Source organism: Odocoileus virginianus, chromosome 27 (genome assembly GCF_023699985.2).
Source record: "Odocoileus virginianus isolate 20LAN1187 ecotype Illinois chromosome 27, Ovbor_1.2, whole genome shotgun sequence".
NCBI lineage: Eukaryota > Metazoa > Chordata > Mammalia > Artiodactyla > Cervidae > Odocoileus > Odocoileus virginianus.
The window spans coordinates 42,564,974-42,580,643 of NC_069700.1; the positions used below are offsets into that span (position 1 = coordinate 42,564,974).

The 15,670-nt window shown below is 56.1% G+C and overlaps 3 protein-coding genes across 12 annotated transcripts; 2 read left to right on the forward strand and 1 right to left on the reverse strand.

Moving 5' to 3' along the window:
• Positions 1–1,046: 1,046 nt before the first annotated feature.
• Positions 1,047–9,158, forward strand: PBX2 (PBX homeobox 2). Of its 4 annotated transcripts, XM_070456739.1 has the most exons (12): positions 1,047–1,453; positions 1,661–1,769; positions 1,976–2,175; positions 4,201–4,247; positions 5,188–5,261; positions 5,502–5,749; positions 5,850–6,040; positions 6,229–6,364; positions 6,474–6,627; positions 7,017–7,105; positions 7,227–7,313; positions 7,451–9,158. In XM_070456739.1, exons 1-12 carry the CDS (start codon positions 1,412–1,414, stop codon positions 7,541–7,543), a joined length of 1,470 nt encoding a protein of 489 aa, XP_070312840.1. In that variant the 5' UTR covers positions 1,047–1,411; the 3' UTR covers positions 7,544–9,158. The 4 variants fall into 4 exon arrangements, with proteins under 4 accessions (XP_070312840.1, XP_020765104.2, XP_070312841.1 ...); XM_020909445.2 differs by lacking the exons at positions 1,047–1,453; positions 1,661–1,769; positions 1,976–2,175 and adding an exon at positions 2,560–2,746; XM_070456740.1 differs by lacking the exons at positions 1,047–1,453; positions 1,661–1,769; positions 1,976–2,175 and adding an exon at positions 2,560–2,746 and having other exon boundaries at positions 4,204–4,247.
• An 88-nt stretch (positions 9,159–9,246) lies between these two features.
• AGER (advanced glycosylation end-product specific receptor) lies at positions 9,247–12,803 on the forward strand. Of its 5 annotated transcripts, none has more exons than XM_020909446.2 (11): positions 9,247–9,716; positions 9,891–9,997; positions 10,130–10,322; positions 10,503–10,567; positions 10,887–10,974; positions 11,070–11,303; positions 11,395–11,525; positions 11,743–11,884; positions 12,136–12,162; positions 12,286–12,415; positions 12,538–12,803. In XM_020909446.2, exons 1-11 carry the CDS (start codon positions 9,665–9,667, stop codon positions 12,635–12,637), a joined length of 1,269 nt encoding a protein of 422 aa, XP_020765105.2. In that variant the 5' UTR covers positions 9,247–9,664; the 3' UTR covers positions 12,638–12,803. The 5 variants fall into 5 exon arrangements, with proteins under 5 accessions (XP_020765105.2, XP_020765106.2, XP_020765108.2 ...); XM_020909447.2 differs by having other exon boundaries at positions 11,070–11,285; XM_020909449.2 differs by having other exon boundaries at positions 11,070–11,264.
• A 117-nt stretch (positions 12,804–12,920) lies between these two features.
• Positions 12,921–15,641, reverse strand: RNF5 (ring finger protein 5). 3 transcript variants are annotated; one of them, XM_020909452.2, is made up of 6 exons: positions 15,375–15,641; positions 14,169–14,187; positions 13,962–14,074; positions 13,805–13,859; positions 13,611–13,728; positions 12,921–13,517 (listed from the first exon to the last, which is right to left on the reverse strand). In XM_020909452.2, the coding sequence occupies exons 1-6, from the start codon at positions 15,518–15,520 to the stop codon at positions 13,420–13,422; spliced, it is 549 nt and encodes a 182-aa protein (XP_020765111.1). In that variant the 5' UTR covers positions 15,521–15,641; the 3' UTR covers positions 12,921–13,419. The 3 variants fall into 3 exon arrangements, with proteins under 3 accessions (XP_020765111.1, XP_020765112.1, XP_070312848.1); XM_020909453.2 differs by lacking the exon at positions 15,375–15,641 and adding an exon at positions 15,095–15,282; XM_070456747.1 differs by lacking the exons at positions 14,169–14,187; positions 15,375–15,641 and adding an exon at positions 15,095–15,180.
• Positions 15,642–15,670: the final 29 nt, after the last annotated feature.

Sequence of the window (15,670 nt, forward strand, 5' to 3'; positions counted from 1 at the left end):
GTTTTCAGAATTTTGTGCCCTAGGTTCAACATGTGGATGGAAGCTTTGAGTATAGTTTTAAGAGCAAAAATAAGACAGGGTCCTATGTTAGTTTAAGGAATCATCTAAAGTCTCTAGTAATCCAGTGAGAAACCACACACACTAAACCATGCATACCCTTCATCGCTCTTTGAAGGGCATTTTGTTATAGCCATTTAGATCTGATTCCTGAGGCCTCAAATAGAGGGAGATGGAGAGAGCATCAAACTTTTAACTACCATTCAGCAATATGGTTATGCCTCTTTCATGGTGATGGACCTGAAACACGCAGGCATGAAGCATTTTGAAAACAATAACTACCATTTATTGAGCATTCACTACAGGACAAATGCTTTATCACATTTGATCCTCATATCAATGGTATAAATGGTAAAACACACACACACACACACACACACACACGAAACTCCTTTTTACTCTGAGAATCTGAGGCAGAGAGATTGTATTTGCCCAAGATTGCAAGGCATTAAGCGGCAGAACCTGATCTCATCATTGTATTTCATGCTCTAAGTCACTCAGCTAACGTGACAGGTTGCCATTAAGAGGTCCCAAATGTCTCTGTCCTGTTTCCCACTTTGGTGCCAGCCAGTCTGAGCAGCATTGATCAAAGCTCAAGTCAGGTTGCGGTCCTCTCCCTTTCCCATTTCATGATGAGAGGAAAGCTTTCCCTTTGTGTCTTACATTTCATGCATATTTTGTGCCCTGAATAGACTGTAAGCACCTATGGGGCAATGGTAACTACTCAACCCGTATTTGTTAAACACAGTGCTAGGGATATATGTATGTTTGAGGGCCTGACATCCTTGAATCTGTCTTCCTACTGGAAACATGCCCCTCCCCATCCCAATAAGTCAGGGAAGCTGGGAAGAAGGTCGTGGGTCCTTCTTAGAGAAGGCACCTGGGGCCGGGGGGGGGGGGTTGGGGGGGGATTCTGAAGAGTGAAACCACTTCCTTTGTAGCTAGTTCCTGTGTTGACAGAACTGAAGGGGAGGAGGGGGTGGAGGGAACACAGCTGGGGTTTAGGGGGCTACTGAGGCTCTGGAGATGAAAAAGCCAAAAATCCTTTCCCATTCTGAACCCCCACCACTACTGCAGCTGGAGAAGCTTTTCCCAGTCTCTCTGCTCCCCTGGGGCGAGAGAGGTCAAGCCAGCAGTTTGGGTGGGAAAAGAGAACTGGAGGAAGTTGACAGGGATGGGCGGGGCCCGTGGGGGGGGCTGACCAGGAACCCAGCTTCCTGCTCAGTACCCAGGCATCCAGCCCCCGGCTCGCCCCCACCCCTTTCCGCCCCTACTCCCCTCAGGAACTCAGGGTTCCGGCCCTCCTCCCAAATCCCAGCTACCCCCTCCCCCATTGGTTTCTCCCCTCCAGGGTATGGAGGCTGAGAGACCCCAGGAAGAAGAGGATGGTGAGCAGGTGAGCTCGGCACCGGGTTGGGGAGGCTGACACTGGGAGAGAGAGAGGTGAGAGGACCTGGGGCAGAGACTGAGTAACGGTGGACTCAGGGAACTTGGACGGGTTTGGGCACACTGAGGCAGGAACAGAGACACAGAGAGGAAATGGGCTGCTGGCCTAGCCCTCTGCCCACCCCACCCCCACTTGACTGGAACGGATGTCTCTCAGTATCAGAGCCCCCATCAGGATGAGCATGGCTGGCCCCCCGCGAGCTCCAGCACTCGACCTTGGAGGTCTGCCCCTCCGTCCCCTCCTCCTCCAGGGATTCGCCATACAGGTACCCCCAACCCCTCTCTGGGGAGCTCCCTGACCTGGTACCCACTTCTTTCCTGATCCTATTACCAAGGCCCATTCCATCAGGGGCTCTCTCCCCACCTCCTCCAACTCCCCATCACACCCTGGTAGCCCTGACACCCCCAACACACACACACCCACCACTCCTGCCAACCTTTCTGGGTCTGAGCCCTCGCCTCCTCTCCACAGCCCTGGGGCCCCGCTCGGCCTCCCTGCTCTCCCTGCAGACCGAGCTCCTTCTGGACCTGGTGGCGGAGGCCCAGTCCCGCCGCCTAGAGGAGCAGAGAGCCACCTTCCATCCTCCCAAGAACCCCCCAAGCCTAGGTCGAGCCCTGCCCCGGCCTCTTGAGGACAGAGAACAGCTCTACAGCACTATCCTCAGTCACCAGGTGAGACAACCCGCCCCCCTCCCCCCAGAAGGCAAGACCCAGGCTTCTTGGTTCTGGCCCCTTTTCTCTCTTGGGTCCTACCCCTCCTTCTCCCCAGGCATCTGCCCCCTCACCAGGTCCTACTCTCCCTATCCCCCATCACTGGTGTCCTCTATGCCCCTCACACCAGCCCTGGCTCCTTTCAAGGCCTGCTCCTCTTAAAACCTCACCATCAACTTCCTCTTACTCCACTCCTCCAGTGCCAGCGGATGGAAGCCCAGCGGTCAGAGCCTCCCCTACCCCCAGGGGGGCAGGAGCTCCTGGAGTTGCTGCTGAGAGTTCAGGGTGGGGGTCGAATGGAGGAGCAAAGGTCCCGGCCCCCCGCACACACCTGCTGAGACTTGAGCCCCCACCAGCCCCTCTGCATTCCTGGGGCTCAAAAGCTGGGCAGCCCCACTGCATGCCCTCACCCCTGCCAGGGAGGGGCACCAGAGACTGGAAGACCCAGCAGAAATCTCAATATTCATCACCCTCATCCACCTAACCTGGGAAGTGGAGCGGGTGAAAGTCTGAAAGCCTGAAAATAGCCAAGGTAGGATGGATAATAACTCCCTCCATAATCAAGTGTGTTATGAGACTATGAGAGGATCCCAGCCTCAGTGGGACACCTCACCCTCTCTTCTGATCTCAGGGAGTGCCTGAGAGTCTCCATCCTGAGCTGTGGGGACACCCCTAGTAGTCAAGCTACCAGGTGGGATCTCGGGGCTCTGTCCTCCATCTCCCCAAAGAACAGCAAATCTCCCAAGGTTTTGACCTGAGAATTCCACCCTCCTTCCCAATAAGGAGAAAGGAAGAGAGGGCACAGCAAAGACATAAAGACCATTCTCACATCTCCATCACCGGCACCCCCTAGCCCCGGGACTGAGGGGCCTACAGGCTGTGAAAGGACATTTAGCCCTGCCCACCCTCCCTCCCCGCTGCTGTTCTGAACTGTCTGATGTTTGGTTATATGAATAAATGTGATTCCCCTCTGGACTGAAGACTGGTGTCTGGGGTGGCCGGGTGGAGGGTAGGAAGGTGAGGCCGGAGGCTGCCCGCTCTCCCCAGTCTGGCCAGAGGCCAGCTCCCCTCCCTGGCTGGTTAATTACTGGCTCATTAAGCAGCGGCTGGAGACCTCCCTAATTATCCCCCCCAGCCCCCCTCTCCAGGTTTTAATTAAGTAGAACAGGGAGGGGAGTCATTAGGATAAGAAATATGAACTAAGCTGTCTTTGAACCCAGGCATTCCAGCCGCCAGGGTCCTCATCAGCTTGATCCCAGATTCAGAACCCGGGTGGAAGGACCCCCAGCCTCCAACACACCCCCGGTTCAAGGCCACAGAAGTCCAGACCCTGGGCCCTTCCCTCATTTTCCCCACGGGCTAGTCTCCTCCCTCGTCCCCTCCTCCACTCGGTCTCAGTTCCTCTGTTTCTGTGCGTCTCTCTCCGCCCCCAGCTCCTCCCTGTTCCTCCTCCCTTCTCCCCTCCTCTTCCTCCCCGGCTCCCCTCCCCCAGCCTCCCTCCCTCGCTCCCCCCCTCCTCCCTCCTCCCTCCTCCCTCTCTCTCTCTCTCACACACACCCCCGCTTGGGCCTCCTCTCTCTCTCCGGCTCCATTTTCTCCGCCGCCGGGGGCCGGGGTCTCCTGTGGGGGGCCCATACGGTACCCCAGGTCTCCCTTCAGGGCCGGGGTGAACCCCCGGGAGAGCCGGGAGCCGGGGAGACGGGCGGGGGTTGGGGCGGAGGGAGCAGCGGCCCCAGCGAGTTTGGGGGGGGAGTAACCAGGCGGGGGGGAGGGGCGGAGCAGGGAGGGGGCCTCAGGGCCCCCCCCCCAACTATGGACGAGCGGCTGCTGGGGCCGCCCCCTCCAGGCGGGGGCCGGGGGGGCCTTGGATTGGTGGCTGGGGAACCTGGGGGCCCTGGCGAACCTCCCGGTGGCGGAGACCCCGGTGGGGGTAGCGGGGGGGTCCCGGGAGGCCGAGGGAAGCAAGACATCGGGGACATTCTGCAGCAGATAATGACCATCACCGACCAGAGCCTGGACGAGGCCCAGGCCAAGTGAGTGCCCCCAACCCGGGACCCCACACAGACCCAGCAGAAGCCCGGTTCACAAGCTCTGAACCTTCTGGGAGCCCCCAACTCAGGACCCTCCCCAGGATACTACAGCTCTCTTCTTACTCCTGGGAGCCCCAAGATAAGTGATCCCTCTCAGACCTCCCTTCACCCCCAGTCCCTGAAACCTTCGCAAAGGGGAACCCTAAGTGGTCTCACCTCCCCACCTCTCCCTAACCACCCCACACTCCCCTGGAACATCCTTCCATCTCCAGAGACCCCTTCTGACTCCCAGACTAAAAACCTGCTGTGCTGTCTGCTCCCCTAACTCTCCAGCCCACCCTCTTCCTAGGGCTCTCCAGACCCCTCCCCAGGGCTCCGACCATTTCTCTCCACCCAGGGCCCAGCCTCCCAGGTCCTCAGGCACCCTTTGCCCCTGCTCAGTTGATACTATGAGCCCTGCTCAGTCCCAGGACCCTTCACACATCTCTATACTGAACTCCCCACTTCAGCTCAGCACCCCTCACCCCCTCGGGCACCTGAAGCTCTGATCTCCTCCTCCTTCTCCTCGGCCTCTGCCTGTCTTCCTCTGAAATCTACCTAGTCACTCTTATTTCTGCAGTCATTCCCACATGCTCTTCTGTACCTTTCTAGACCATCTCCCACAGTCCCCACCTGGCCATGGTGCCTTCAGCTCGTGGCACCTTCCCTCCTTCCAGCCAAAGCCAGGTAGCTTCCCCTTATCTCCACATGGAAGCTGAACTCTTCCTAAGAACCCCCCAGACTTCATTCGGCCCCCAGCCTTGCTTTTTCTTGCCACAGATTTACCCACCACCTCCCTATTCCCACGCTCCCCTCTCTTACCCTCCTGGATGTGTCGTCCTGTGGTTGTTTTTCCCCCTTGGCAGTTCCATAGCCTCTCAACTTTTCTCTCCCGTTCCCCAAGGAAACACGCCCTAAACTGCCACCGCATGAAGCCTGCTCTCTTTAGCGTCCTGTGTGAAATCAAGGAGAAAACTGGTATGTGAGTTCCCTCCTCCAATTCCTCAACTCTGGGGACAGAACCCTGTTCCCTGGAGAACTTAGGCTAAGAGTTTTGACAGCTTGGGGCCCTGAGGAAAGTGTGGGTTAGGAGGATTGCTAAGGGGGGCTTGGGTGGGAACCCACACCTGGAGACTTGGGTCTCCAGGTGGCCCCAGGAGGGCTGAGAGCTGGGGTGTGGGGTCCCTGGGTCCCTAAGTCCACTCGCCTGCATGCTAGGCCTCAGCATTCGAAGCTCCCAAGAGGAGGAGCCTGTGGATCCACAGCTGATGCGCTTGGACAACATGCTTCTGGCAGAGGGTGTGGCTGGGCCTGAGAAAGGGGGTGGCTCAGCGGCTGCAGCTGCCGCCGCTGCAGCCTCCGGGGGTGGAGTGTCCCCTGACAACTCCATCGAACACTCGGACTATCGCAGCAAACTTGCCCAGATCCGCCACATTTACCACTCGGAGCTGGAGAAATATGAGCAGGTGAGGAGAAGAAGCTGGAGTGGGTGGAGGGAGAGGCTCTTAAGGGGGATGCCCAGGGCCAAAGGGCTCCTGCTCACCAAGCCTCGGGCCCCCGCTGCAGGCGTGTAACGAGTTCACAACCCACGTCATGAACCTGCTGAGGGAGCAGAGCCGCACGCGGCCCGTGGCACCCAAGGAGATGGAGCGCATGGTGAGCATCATCCACCGGAAGTTCAGCGCCATCCAGATGCAACTCAAGCAGAGCACCTGCGAGGCCGTTATGATCCTACGTTCCCGCTTCCTGGATGCCAGGTGGGGCCCAGGGCCCCCAACCGGCCCCCAGCACCCAGCTCCTTCCCATTCTTCTCCGAGCCTCGGGGCCACCGTGTTGCATAGCACAACACTCTGCTCCGTGACACTGGTACCCTCTGAAATGAATCAACAGGATGGCCCGGCCAGGACACCAACACCCTCCTCACCAACCCCTCTCTCCTCTATAGACGGAAACGCCGTAACTTCAGCAAACAGGCCACGGAGGTTCTGAATGAGTATTTCTACTCCCACCTGAGTAACCCATACCCTAGTGAGGAGGCTAAGGAGGAGCTCGCCAAGAAGTGTGGAATCACTGTCTCTCAGGTACTGGGGAGGCTCGGGGAGGCGTTTGGAGGGCACAAAACTCTAACTAAGGTGTTCACAGAGGGACAGGTTTCCCACCTGACCCTGCTTTCTGCCCACCACCCCGCAGGTCTCCAACTGGTTTGGCAACAAGCGGATTCGCTATAAGAAAAACATTGGAAAGTTCCAAGAGGAGGCAAACATCTATGCCGTCAAGACCGCCGTGTCGGTCACCCAGGGAGGCCACAGCCGCACCAGCTCCCCGACACCCCCTTCCTCCGCAGGTGGATCCTGCTGCCATCCTGGCTGGCTCTTCTGCACGCTCCCTGCTTTTGTTCCCACTTCTTGTTTAGGCAGGATCAGAGCAGAAAGAGGGGGCCTTCTGGGGTGAGAGGGACCAAGCTGGTCAGATGGGTGGGGATGTCGGGGGGGCGAGGACACTCCAGTGAAGTTACTTCTGCCTTTCTTCCAGCAAATGGCCAGGGGAAACTCAGAAACAGCCTACTCCTTCTGAGTGTTGCCATATTGTTTTGTGGAAAATTTGGGTATGGTGGCATATCTCCACCAAGCTAGTCCAGGGCACTTTCTGAAAACTGAGAACTATGGGGAGTCTCCCATCTGCCATCACAGGCTCTGTTACACTCTTCCTTACTTCCCCCTCTGCTCCCTCAAGGCTCTGGCGGCTCTTTCAATCTCTCAGGATCCGGTGACATGTTTCTGGGGATGCCCGGGCTCAACGGAGATTCCTACTCTGCCTCCCAGGTCAGGTGGTCCATCGCGCCTTGAGTAGGGCTTTTTCAAACTCAGTTTCCCTACTTTTGGATCTGAAAGTCTTTTCTTCCCAGGTTTCTCACTGTGTCCTATCCTCCTCTGTTGCCTGCAGGTGGAATCACTCCGACACTCAATGGGGCCAGGGGGCTACGGGGATAACCTCGGGGGAGGCCAGATATACAGCCCTCGGGAAATGAGGGTGAGTAAGCACCTGAAGCCCCTCTCCTCACCTCTCACTGGGATGGGGGTGAGGGGGGCGTTTTCCCCGGCAGCGCTGGCACCTGTGCTGGGTTTCTCGAAACCCTACCCCAGCTGTCTGTCTCTTTTCTTCCCCAGGCAAATGGCGGCTGGCAGGAGGCTGTCACCCCGTCCTCAGTAACGTCCCCGACAGAGGGACCAGGGAGCGTTCATTCGGACACTTCCAACTGATCTTGCCCCTCAGGGCCAACAGGGGTGGGGGCTCACAAGGCAACTCTTGAAGAGGATACAGGCATCCGAGGACAAAACCCAGACACAGGAGAAGCACAAGACAAGAGAAGGGCAGACGGGGCCATCCCCTCCCCGGCCAGATTCTGTCAGTGCTGGGGGTGCCGACGACATGGCAGGGAAGATGGGGTCCCCTCAGGGGAGAGTGGGGTCTGTCTACCCCTTTTTTCTTTCTTTTTTTCTCCCCCTTTCTCTCTCACAGAAACACACACACCCTGTTTTTCAGATCTTTCCTCTCCTTTCTCTCTCATAAACACACCGACAACTATTCTGTTTCTCTCTCTCTGTCTCTCTGTGGGCTCCCCCACTCTCCCTCCCCAACCCCACTTATCTGCTCTGGGATCTGTGGAGACGCCAGCCCTGCCCAACCAGAGATGCCAAAAATGGGGACATGACTTCTGGACAGAGGACATGGGCCACGCCCCCTGTGCCCCCCCACCTCCTGCCCCTCCAGACGGCTTTTATTACCTCATACGCAGCTCATCTTAAACCAATAGAATCGCTCGGTGGACGAGAGTGTCTGACTCAGATATCTACCTCGGAGGGAGTTTCTGCTACTTTAGGGAATTGTTGACTGGGCTTTGGGGTTGAATTTTTTTTTTTTTTAAGGAAAGAAAAAATTAACCCTGGGTTCCATCTGTAGTTTTTTTAATTCTTATTTTGGGGGGTTTTGTTGGTGGTGGTGGTGGTGGTTCTTAATTTTTAATTTAGTTTGGGGAAGTAGATGTTTTTATAAATAATTTTTTTTTTTTTAAGTTTCTTCCTTTCCCATATTAGGGGTAATAGCCAAAGGGGTCATGATAAGAGAAAGGGGAACAAATAGGCCTGCCTGGCTACAGTCCTATCCATCAGGAAGTAACATTTAGCAGAGCATCAAGCCTGCTCTCCCCCACACACACACCCAATCACTTAGGTGTTCTCCTTTGCTTATAAAGTCACTTAGGTGTCCTTTGCTCTTGTGGGCAGCTTTCTGCTGCATTTAGCGTGGAGGTAGCCGGGCTTGCTCTGTCAGCCTATCCCCCCTCTTCCTACATCCCTTAGGCAGGGCTGGACTCAGTAATTTTGAGCAAATGACACATCTAAAATCCTTTTTTTATTAAACTGCTATTTACAGATTGGAGGAGGAAGAATGGGGAGGGGGTTATTGCCAAATATGTTAAATATAGGTTGGGGTGTTTGTGTGTGTTATTGCCCTCAGTTTCCCCAGATATGAGGTATCTTTTTTTCTCAGTCCAAAATCAAGAGGGTTGGGGGAGAGAGGAAGGAGGCTGCAAACAGCCAGGTATGAGGGAAGGTAAAATCACCATCCCCAACCCTCGGCCGTGAACCCTACCATCTGAACCCCTCAAACATCCTCAGGCGTTTATAAGACTGTCACAGTGGGGAACCCCTCCCCTCAAAAGATCCAGGCAGGATTCCGGGGGGTAGGTTGGGAGTGTGATGGGTGGGGGCGGGAGGCATGGGCTGGGGGCAGTTCTCTCCTCACTTGTAAACTTGTAGTTTCACAGAAAAAAAAACAACCACAGTTTTAAATAAAGAAATTTCTTTTTTTCCTGGGTTTAGTTGAGAATTCTTTTCAAAAACATGAGAAACCCCAGAAAAAATTTTTTTTCTTTCTCAGAAAACCCTAAATAGCTGCTCCCTGCTCCCCGCCCCACCCAGGTCTTCCAGTTTTTCCCTCACCACCCAGGCCCCAGGTTTCACCCCTGCCTCCTGGGAAACAGCCAGGCCTGAACCCTGTTGCCTCGCAACCTTGCTTAGTCATCCAGTAGCCTTCAGTGGACTGGTGGAATAGGTTTGGGGTCCTGAGGGGTGAGAGACCCTAGAAGATGCACTCCCCACCCCCATGGATGTGGCTGTGCCCAGAGGCTGGCAGTGCCCTGGGGTGGGGTGACAATTTTTTCTCCTAGTACCTGAAGGACTCTTGAATTTGAATTCCTAGCATTCCCTGTGACGGGACAGGACGGGGGAGATGGGGGCAGGGGAGAGGGTACAAGCCCCACCTAGGGTGGTGTCCCCAGCAGCAAGGGGCAGACAGAGCCAGGAGCCTGAGAAGGAAGCAGGATGGCAGCAGGGGCAGCGGTCAGAGCCTGGATGCTAGTCCTCTGCCTGTGGGGTGAGCCACTCCCCCACCACCAACCCTCCCTGCAGAAGGCACCCCGCCCCGTCCCCAAATCTCCCCGCCAGCTTTCCAGGAACCTGTTTACCGCTTTCCAGTCTCCCTCATCCTCCCTGTTCTAGTCTTATTAGCTCCCATCTCCCTGCCCTCCATCGTGGTGCTGTCTCCCAGGGGCAGTCACAGGGGACCAAAACATCACAGCCCGGATCGGGAAGCCACTGGTGCTGAACTGCAAGGGAGCCCCCAAGAAACCACCCCAGCAGCTGGAATGGAAACTGGTAAGTGGGGCTCCTGTGTCTCCACTTCTGGGTACACTAGTGAGATTCGTGTCCCCTCCCGCCCACCTCCCTTCTTCATCAGTCCTTTCCCAAAGGGCCTGCACTGTTGAGGCCCCTCTCCTTTGCCCCCAGAACACAGGCCGGACAGAAGCTTGGAAGGTCCTGTCTCCCCAGGGAGACCCCTGGGATAGCGTGGCTCGGGTCCTCCCCAACGGCTCCCTCCTCCTGCCGGCTGTTGGGATCCAGGATGAGGGGACTTTCCGGTGCCGGGCAACGAGCCGGAGCGGAAAGGAGACCAAGTCTAACTACCGAGTCCGAGTCTATCGTAAGGGTTCCCAGGACCTCTTCACCACCCACCTCTCATCTAAGGAAAAGCCTTCGACCCCAGCCCTTGACTCCTTGGCCCTGGCCTGGGAGAACTTGACTTCAGCTGCCCCCATTCCCACACCCAGGGTGTGAGAATCTTCAAAGCTGTGACCTCTGATAGGAATTTTCCCTCCTTCAGAGATTCCTGGGAAGCCAGAAATTGTTGATCCTGCCTCTGAACTTATGGCTGGTGTCCCCAATAAGGTAGAGGATGAAAAGGGGAGATGTGGAAAGGGGTCCTGAGGATGGGAGGGGAGTGTAGCTCTGTGTGTGTGTGTGTGTGTGTGTGTGTGACTCAGTTGTGTCTGACTCTTTGCAACCCCATGGACTGTAGCCCGCCAGGCTCCTCTATCCATGGGATACTCTGGGCAAGAATACTGGAGTGGCTTGCCAGTTCCTTTTCCAGGGGATCTTCCTGACCTAGGAATCGAACCCGGGTCTCACACATTGCAGGCAGATTCTTTACCCTCTGAGCCACTGGATTCTCTTATTTCCAGAGATGATGAAGTTGATTTTTCCCCAGGTGGGGACATGTGTGTCCGAGGGGGGCTACCCTGCAGGGACTCTTAGCTGGCACTTGGATGGGAAAACTCTGACTCCTGATGGCAAAGGTGAGTCCCAGAGTCTCCCCTCCCAGCTGCCTTCTTTCTGAGCCCTCTCCCACACCCACCCTGGAATGTCTCAACTTGTCTTCCCCCAACCACAGGAGTGTCCGTGAAGGAAGAGACCAAGAGACACCCGGAAACAGGGCTTTTCACACTCCATTCGGAGCTGATGGTGACCCCAACTCGGGGAGGAGCTCTCCACCCCACCTTCTCCTGTAGCTTCACCCCTGGCCTTCCCCGGCGCCGAGCCCTGCACACGGCCCCCATCCAGCTCAGGGTCTGGAGTGAGCACCGAGGTGGGGAGGGCCCCAGCGTGGGTGAGCACATGTCGGAATGTATGACCCTCAGGAAGGGGAGGGTTCAGCCCGTGGCCACTGGGACCACACACAGGTAGGACTCTCAACCCCATCGCCTTCCCACCCCCAGACACTGTGCCACTGGAGGAAGTCCAGTTGGTGGTAGAGCCAGAAGGGGGAGCAGTAGCTCTTGGTGGGACCGTGACCTTGACCTGTGAAGCCCCTGCCCAGCCCCCACCTCAAATCCACTGGATCAAGGATGTGAGTGACCCGAGAGGGGGCTGGCAGGTAGCAAGATACATAATTGGCAATTCCGAAGGCAGGGGGTGGGAGCCTGGAGCTCTTTCTCTTCCACAATCATGGAGAGAGAGGCAGGCCAGGAGGTACGAGGGTATCTGAGGCTGTGGAGGCGAGGACAGAAGTATGGGATGTGTGGACAAGCGGTTTAATAGTCTCCTGTCCCTCCTTCCCCCACCAGGGCAGGCCCCTGCCCCTTCCCCCTGGCCCCGTGCTGCTCCTCCCAGAGGTAGGGCCGGAGGACCAGGGAACCTACAGTTGTGTGGCCACCCATCCCAGCCATGGGCCCCAGGAGAGCGGTGCAGTCAGCATCAGCCTCATCGGTGAGACCTCCCTGAGTTCCAGGCCAACCCTGAGGCTGGCTGAGGGACAGTGCAGGCCCCAGTTCCCCACCCTACACTAGCACTGTCCCCAAGAGCCACCCCACCCCGCCCTCAATGCAGCCACACCCAGGTCTCCTCTGCCCGACACAACCCAAGAGAACAGCCTGGCCCTTTAAGGGACTAGGGTCTGGGGTTCCCACTAAATAACTGTCTTCCAAACTGAAGCCTTCCCTTCTGACATTATTTTCCAGAAACAGGCAAGGAGGGGACGACTGCAGGTGAGGGGGTTGGATAAAGTCAAAGAGAAGCAGATGGGCCTCAACAGGACTGAGGGGCTGGTCCGCCAGAAAGGAACTGTGAGTGGTGGGGCCGTGCCCTCAGTTGTCCCCATCTCCATACAGGCTCTGTGGAAGGGCCGGGGCTGGAAACCCTAGCCCTGTCCCTGGGGATCCTGGGAGGCCTGGGGACAGTCGCCCTCCTCATCGGGGTCATCATGTGGCATCGAAGGCGGCAACGCAGAGGACAGGAGAGGTGAGTGGAGGAAACCAGACACCTCAGACTGAGAACTGCCAGGCAGGAAGCAGGGGTGTGGGGGTAAGAAATGATGGCATGCTGGAAACCGTGTGCAGATTCTCCCCAATCCTCCTCCCCAGGAAGGTCCCGGAAAACCAGGAGGAGGAAGAGGAGGAGCGAGCGGAACTGAACCAGCCAGAGGAGCCCGAGGCAGCAGAGAGCAGCACAGGAGGGCCTTGAGGAGCCCACGACCACACCCCATCCATCAGCCCCCTTTTCTTTTCCCACACTCTGTTCTGGCCCCAGACCAGTTCTCCCCTGTATAATCTTTAGCCCACCTCCCCCAAACTTTCTTCCACAACCAGAGCCTCCCACAAAAAGTGATGAGTAAACACCTGCCACATTTGCTGTTGTGTGCTGTGTGATGCCCTCTCCCCCATGCTTCCCCGCACCACACCAACATCTGCTCAAGTTGAGGAGAAGATGCTCCTGTCTTGAAAGGAAGGAGGGACGGACACAGGTAGGCAGAGCGAATACATCTCACCATGTTTATTGAATTTATCATAAAGGAGGTAGTGAGGGGAGGGAAGCACTTGAGAGTCAGGACCCACATTAGACACTGGGGAGAGAAAAATTAAATTAAATCAAGGGGATCATGGGGGAAGAGTCAGAGGGAGCCTTGCCCACCTTTCAACATCAAATCAAGAAATATGGGGGAAAGCAAAGGATCGGGAGAGAGGAGAGACAGACACTGTCTTTAGTCCATCCTCCTCTCCCAGAGCTGGGAGTTAGGATGCTACTGAGGGAGCAGTTCAGAGCACAGGTTCTCCCATCCTATGCAAAGATGTTACTCCTCCACACATCCTCGTGGAAAGTGACCAGGGTTGGCCTTAGCCAACAGAAATGAAGGGCCGGGGGGGGGGGGGGGGGGGGGGGGGGGTGTCCAGGAGTAAGGAAGGGTCAGCAGGGACCCCCAATACTGATTCTCCTCTGGCTGATGGTAGGCAGGAAGGAGACACAGCTCAAATACTGAGCAGCCAGAAAAAGAAGAAGATGGCGAGAAACAGGAAGAGGGAGTCCTGCCAGCTGGAGGCCGGGTGACCCTGTCCCAGATCCACACCTGTGGGAGAGAAGAGAGCTGTGAAAGAAGCATCCATTCATAGGCCAGGGGATTCAGAGGACTTGCTGGTAGCAGTTGAGGGCAGACTCTTACCTGTACCCCGACGGAACGGTTCATGGGTATTGAAGACGGTGGTGAAAAAGCCAAAGGGAAAAGCACCAACACCAAATGAGAAGTGAAAGCCCCCAGTATCGCCAAATGGCTGGAATCCCTAGGGAGGCGGAGAAGGTCAGTGGGGAACTGGGCAAGTCTTTGGCAAGGCAGAACACAAATCAGACAAGACTCACCCCTCTGCTCTCAGGAGCGGGTCGCTGGCCCTGGGGGCGGGGTGGGGTTTTCAATCTGAGCAAGAGGAAAGGGACTATCAATATTCCCTCCTCTTCTACACCCCACTCCCCCGACAGAAGTTTCCACTTTCCCTCAGTACCACCTCCCCTCTCTTACCTGGGATCCTGGGGCTTCTGGCTCCCTCGCCCATAGAGGGGGACAACATTTTCTCTGCTGATCCCAGCTTTGCACACTGGGCACTCTTGCCTCTCTGGCCGTGTCTCCAGCCACTGGGGGAAAAAAATGTGGTTTCCAGTACACAGAAGGATTCTTCCAGCTCCTCAGACCTCCCCATCTCCCTCTTCATCTCCTCTGAGTACGCACCTGATGAAGACAGGGCCAACTGCAAGGGGGAAAAGAAAGGTCAAACCAGTTGAAACCAAACACAAAAGCGATACCTACCCAACCTCAAGAGTCCCACCTTGCTGTTACCAGGTATTACCTGCTGTTTCTTTTCATATTTTCCACAACTCCTACCATGCCAGCCAATTTGGCCATCCTGCTTCTCTAACCTTCCAAAGCTACATCCATTCTCAACAGGCTCAACCCTCACCTCTCTCCTCTCCCCCCCGCCGCCGCCCCCCCCACCCCATACATATACAAATCCTCACCCCTCCCTTCTCTGCTTTTCAAGTTAATTTCCAGTTTTCTTCAACCAACCTTTTCCAGGCTCCTTTCAGCCCGTCTCATCCTTGCCCCCATCACTCCCCAACCAAACCCCCTTTAGACCAGCACCTTCTCCCACTATTCCTTTTCCTATCTCCTATGCTCAATAAAGACCTTACTTCCACACTTCCTTAATCTTTGGAGGCTGCTCCTCCACAGTGCTCTTGTCCCCAGGTTTCTCATACCACCCCTTGATACAGCTCATCTGAATGTGATCCCACGTTCTCTAGATCTCCCCTAAACTTGCAGTCTAATCAGTTCCCAACTGTACAGCTAAGACCCTTCAAGTTCCAGAGGTAAGGTGGCTCGGGTCTCACCTGCACACATGTGCGGTGCCCACCTCCTGCGCCCCATTTCTTCTTAACACACTAGTTGGCGCCTAGTTCCTATGACTTTCCACGGGTCTCCTCTATACAGAAGTGACCCTCTAACCCACACATACCCAAAAAGACGCAAGAAGCCCCCTCAGGCCTCACCTACGAAAATGTGCCCTCCGATTACCCGTATGACTGTGGCACCCCCCACCCAAACCTCCTCAGTATAGATGTGAGCCCCACTTCTTTTTGCCCCTCTCAGATTCTCACCAGTACAGGTGGCCACACACACTGACCACAGCTTCCCGAGCAGTCTCCAAACATATATTACATTCGAAGGTCGCGCCCGCCCCGCCCCGCTCGCGGTTTGGCCCTTCGGTGCCCCCGTCCTCCTCCTCCGCTGCTGCCATGGCCGGTACTCTTTCGCCCCCCGCGTACCCCTTAGTCCCCTGAAACACACATACAAACGCCCAGCGAAACGAGAAACCTCCTCCGGCCCACGGTCTTTGGGCAGGCGTCAAGGTTTTCTAATCACTATTGGCCTGAATACCTGCCAATCATACAGAATCGGAAGGAATGATTGGTCCAAAATGAGGGGGAGGAAAGAGGATTACGCGGCTCCGCCCTTGCACAATGACTATTGGCCGACACAGTCACAGTTAGTCTGCAATGCCACGGGATTGGTAACAACTCCATACGTCCTGTCGACCAGCTAGGGCGGGCTTTATTCGTCTGAGTAACTGCCAGTCATAACCAAAGGCCAGAAGCAATTGGCTCAAGACTGCTTAGACCTCGCCCACTACAAGCCCCAGTCTTTCTTTTACTTCCTCTTTCAGAGACCGTTCG

Coding starts and splice junctions, on each gene's coding strand:
- PBX2 (XM_070456739.1), top strand. CDS start 1,412: ATGGAGGCTGAGAGACCCCAGGAAGAAGAGGATGGTGAGCAG. Junction 1,770..1,975: donor TCCAGGGATTCGCCATACAG/GTACCCCCAACC, acceptor TCCTCTCCACAG/CCCTGGGGCCCCGCTCGGCC. Junction 7,106..7,226: donor ATTCCTACTCTGCCTCCCAG/GTCAGGTGGTCC, acceptor TGTTGCCTGCAG/GTGGAATCACTCCGACACTC.
- AGER (XM_020909446.2), top strand. CDS start 9,665: ATGGCAGCAGGGGCAGCGGTCAGAGCCTGGATGCTAGTCCTCTGCCTG. Junction 11,526..11,742: donor AAATCCACTGGATCAAGGAT/GTGAGTGACCCG, acceptor TTCCCCCACCAG/GGCAGGCCCCTGCCCCTTCC. Junction 12,416..12,537: donor CAACGCAGAGGACAGGAGAG/GTGAGTGGAGGA, acceptor CCTCCTCCCCAG/GAAGGTCCCGGAAAACCAGG.
- RNF5 (XM_020909452.2), bottom strand. CDS start 15,520: ATGGAGTTGTTACCAATCCCGTGGCATTGCAGACTAACTGTGACTGTG. Junction 13,860..13,961: donor CAGAAGCCCCAGGATCCCAG/GTAAGAGAGGGG, acceptor CCTCTTGCTCAG/ATTGAAAACCCCACCCCGCC. Junction 13,518..13,610: donor ACCGTTCCGTCGGGGTACAG/GTAAGAGTCTGC, acceptor TCTCTCCCACAG/GTGTGGATCTGGGACAGGGT.